This window comes from Berghia stephanieae, chromosome 2, assembly GCF_034508935.2.
Source record: "Berghia stephanieae isolate SIO BIC M18660-M18661 chromosome 2, UCSD_Bste_1.3, whole genome shotgun sequence".
Lineage (NCBI taxonomy): Eukaryota > Metazoa > Mollusca > Gastropoda > Nudibranchia > Aeolidiidae > Berghia > Berghia stephanieae.
The window spans coordinates 78,954,219-78,956,718 of NC_088361.1; the positions used below are offsets into that span (position 1 = coordinate 78,954,219).

The 2,500-nt window shown below is 37.9% G+C and overlaps 1 protein-coding gene across 8 annotated transcripts in view; it reads left to right on the forward strand.

The window, feature by feature from the left end:
- LOC144965591 (thrombospondin type-1 domain-containing protein 4-like) overlaps positions 1–2,500 on the forward strand; it is an 84,886-nt gene that overhangs the window by 67,299 nt on the left and 15,087 nt on the right. For all 8 annotated transcript variants that reach the window (XM_078901118.1, XM_078901114.1, XM_078901120.1 and 5 more), the window contains one exon: positions 1–78. This exon is cut by the window's left edge and continues 55 nt beyond it. In XM_078901118.1, the coding sequence (XP_078757244.1) occupies positions 1–78 (78 nt within the window). The remainder of the gene's footprint in view (positions 79–2,500) is intronic.

The following is a 2,500-nucleotide window of genomic DNA, read 5'->3' on the forward strand; positions in this document are numbered from 1 at the left end:
GACCCCTGAGAACTGTATTGGATCTTTGAAGCCTCGAGTCCAGACTGTAGAGTGCAACACTACTCCATGCAAGCCCAAGTAAGTTAATGTAAATAAAAAATAAAACATCATCATCATCATCATCATCATCATCATCATCATCATCATCATCATCATCATCATCATCATCATCGTCATCATCATCATCTTCATTATACTTGATGCGAATAATTCGTTTTAATAAAAATCTAGTTCAACTTAGCAAAACACCCCACCACTGCAACAGAATTGTCATCAACAACCACCACACATTCAGTCAATGCAAATAAAAAAGACTGAAAATAAAAATACCATCAGAATCATAAACAGAAATTGTGGTAGTATAATAATCTTTGACTAAAACTTGAACAAATTACAGAAACTCACAAACCAGATATTATAACAGCAAACTGGGATTAGAAACATTAAACCAACATAACAAACGCCTTGCAACATTTTATAAATCGATGAGGAACAACCCATATAAAATTCTCTGTGAGAATTTTAACTTGCCAGACATCAATTGGGAAAAACATAATACAAGACTAAACCCCCAATATGCAAAGGAGCTAAATGAGGCAATTTTATAAACCGTGCATGAGTTCAATCTCATAAGGTACTCAATGAACCTCAAGAAAATCTAACACCCTTGACTTAGTGCTTACAACATGCCCAGACCTCATACAATCAGTCTCTACAGCTCCGGACATGAGTGATCATGATGTTGTTTTGTGGGACTTGACTTTAAATAATAATGTGAAATTGAATGTAAGATTCAATTTAATATACGAAAAAAGATAAAATGGATGTTTCGGGTTTCCCTTTTATCAATAAAACAGGATGAATGAAACACTACAGACGAATGAGATAATGTGGTAGTGGCGTTGTTAAGATGAATAAACCAAAACAATGATGGGCAGGAAATAGTATGCTCCTTTGAAAAGAAGCACGAATTAAAATAGACCATTTGACCCCAATCATATTATATTAGTAGTTGACTACCAACGTGGTTTTTGGAAGGGTAGATCATGTGAGACCCAACTATCAATACACTTGGACAAATAACATAAGCGTTAGATGAAAGGAAAGAATCATATTTAATAGTGCTTGATTTTTCAAAAGCCTTCGATACCATACCTCACAAACGTCTTCTTTAGAAAATTAGAAAACTACGGAATACGTAACAGGAAATCTTATGAATCAGTTTCATCAAAACTCACAGGTCCCAGCTATCCCATAATTGGTTCAAAGATTGGCTGTGTGATCGGACTCAAGAGGTGGAGATTGATGGAAAAACAAATGAAAAATGCAGAGTGCTATTTGGAAAGCACAGGGAACTGTATTGGGGCCACTTTGCTTCATTTTTATAAATGATTTGGGCAAGTCCGATTAAGATTCCCGGATATAATAATCAAACACGTGGCAAATGAATTTGCATCCTGAAAAATGCTATGTGATGTGAATTTCCACCAAGAAAAACAATGAGATTTGACTACAAATGTTGGGCCAAACACTTAAACGTGTAAACAGTATACCGTACCTTGAAGTCCACCTAAACTCCTTAAGTCCACCATGCAGTGGGAACATCATATTCGCCATAATGTGGCAAGGGCTTCAAAACATAAAATTTTATTAAAAGAAATCTTCACCAATGTCACGTAAAGACAAAGGCACAGACATATATTCAACTTGTGAGACTTTTTTTGGAGTAAGCTTGTACTTCATGGGATCTCTACAAGATTAAGGACATAAACGCTATTGAAAACATTCAGAGTGCAGCTGCACGATTTGCCACAAGTTGCCGCAAGACGGAATGGGGGTTTGTGACAGGAGCTCTTGACACACTCCAGTTTGTAGAGAGAACACGCGCATACATCTATTTCACCAAACAGTCAAAAACAAACACTCCGCCATAAACATCCCAATCTACATTAACAATTAAAAAAAAAACAGATACTCAACCAGGCTTTATCACATCGATAAATTCCACCAGCCATTCGCAAGAAACCCCCGTGTGGTGTCCGGAGTCCCTGAACAGAGAGAATGCAAGAATAGCCTAACGTCAAGCCAGCGTGCGTAAAAGGCGACCAGACCAGATTCCACCAGAGGATGCCGATGCTGAAAGTAATGCTGAGGCTCTTCATCCACTGAGAGAATCTGGAATGACGGGATATTTTCCATAGGATTGGAAAGAAGGACATCTTTTCAAGCTTCCAAAGAAAGGGACACCTCAGTAATTGTAATAACCATAGGGGAAAATCCCTTCTCTCTATCCCAGGAAAGGTTTTCAACCGTATTATTCTAGAGAGAATAAAGTATGCAACAGATGCTGAACTGCGGGACAAACAGGCAGGTTTTCGGAAAAATTCGGAGTCACATTGGAACCGTCTATAGAATGGAACTCTCCTCTTATTGTCAACTTTCTGGATTACGAGAAGGCTTTCGACAGTATTGGCAGAGCAACATTGTGGACAAATCTGGC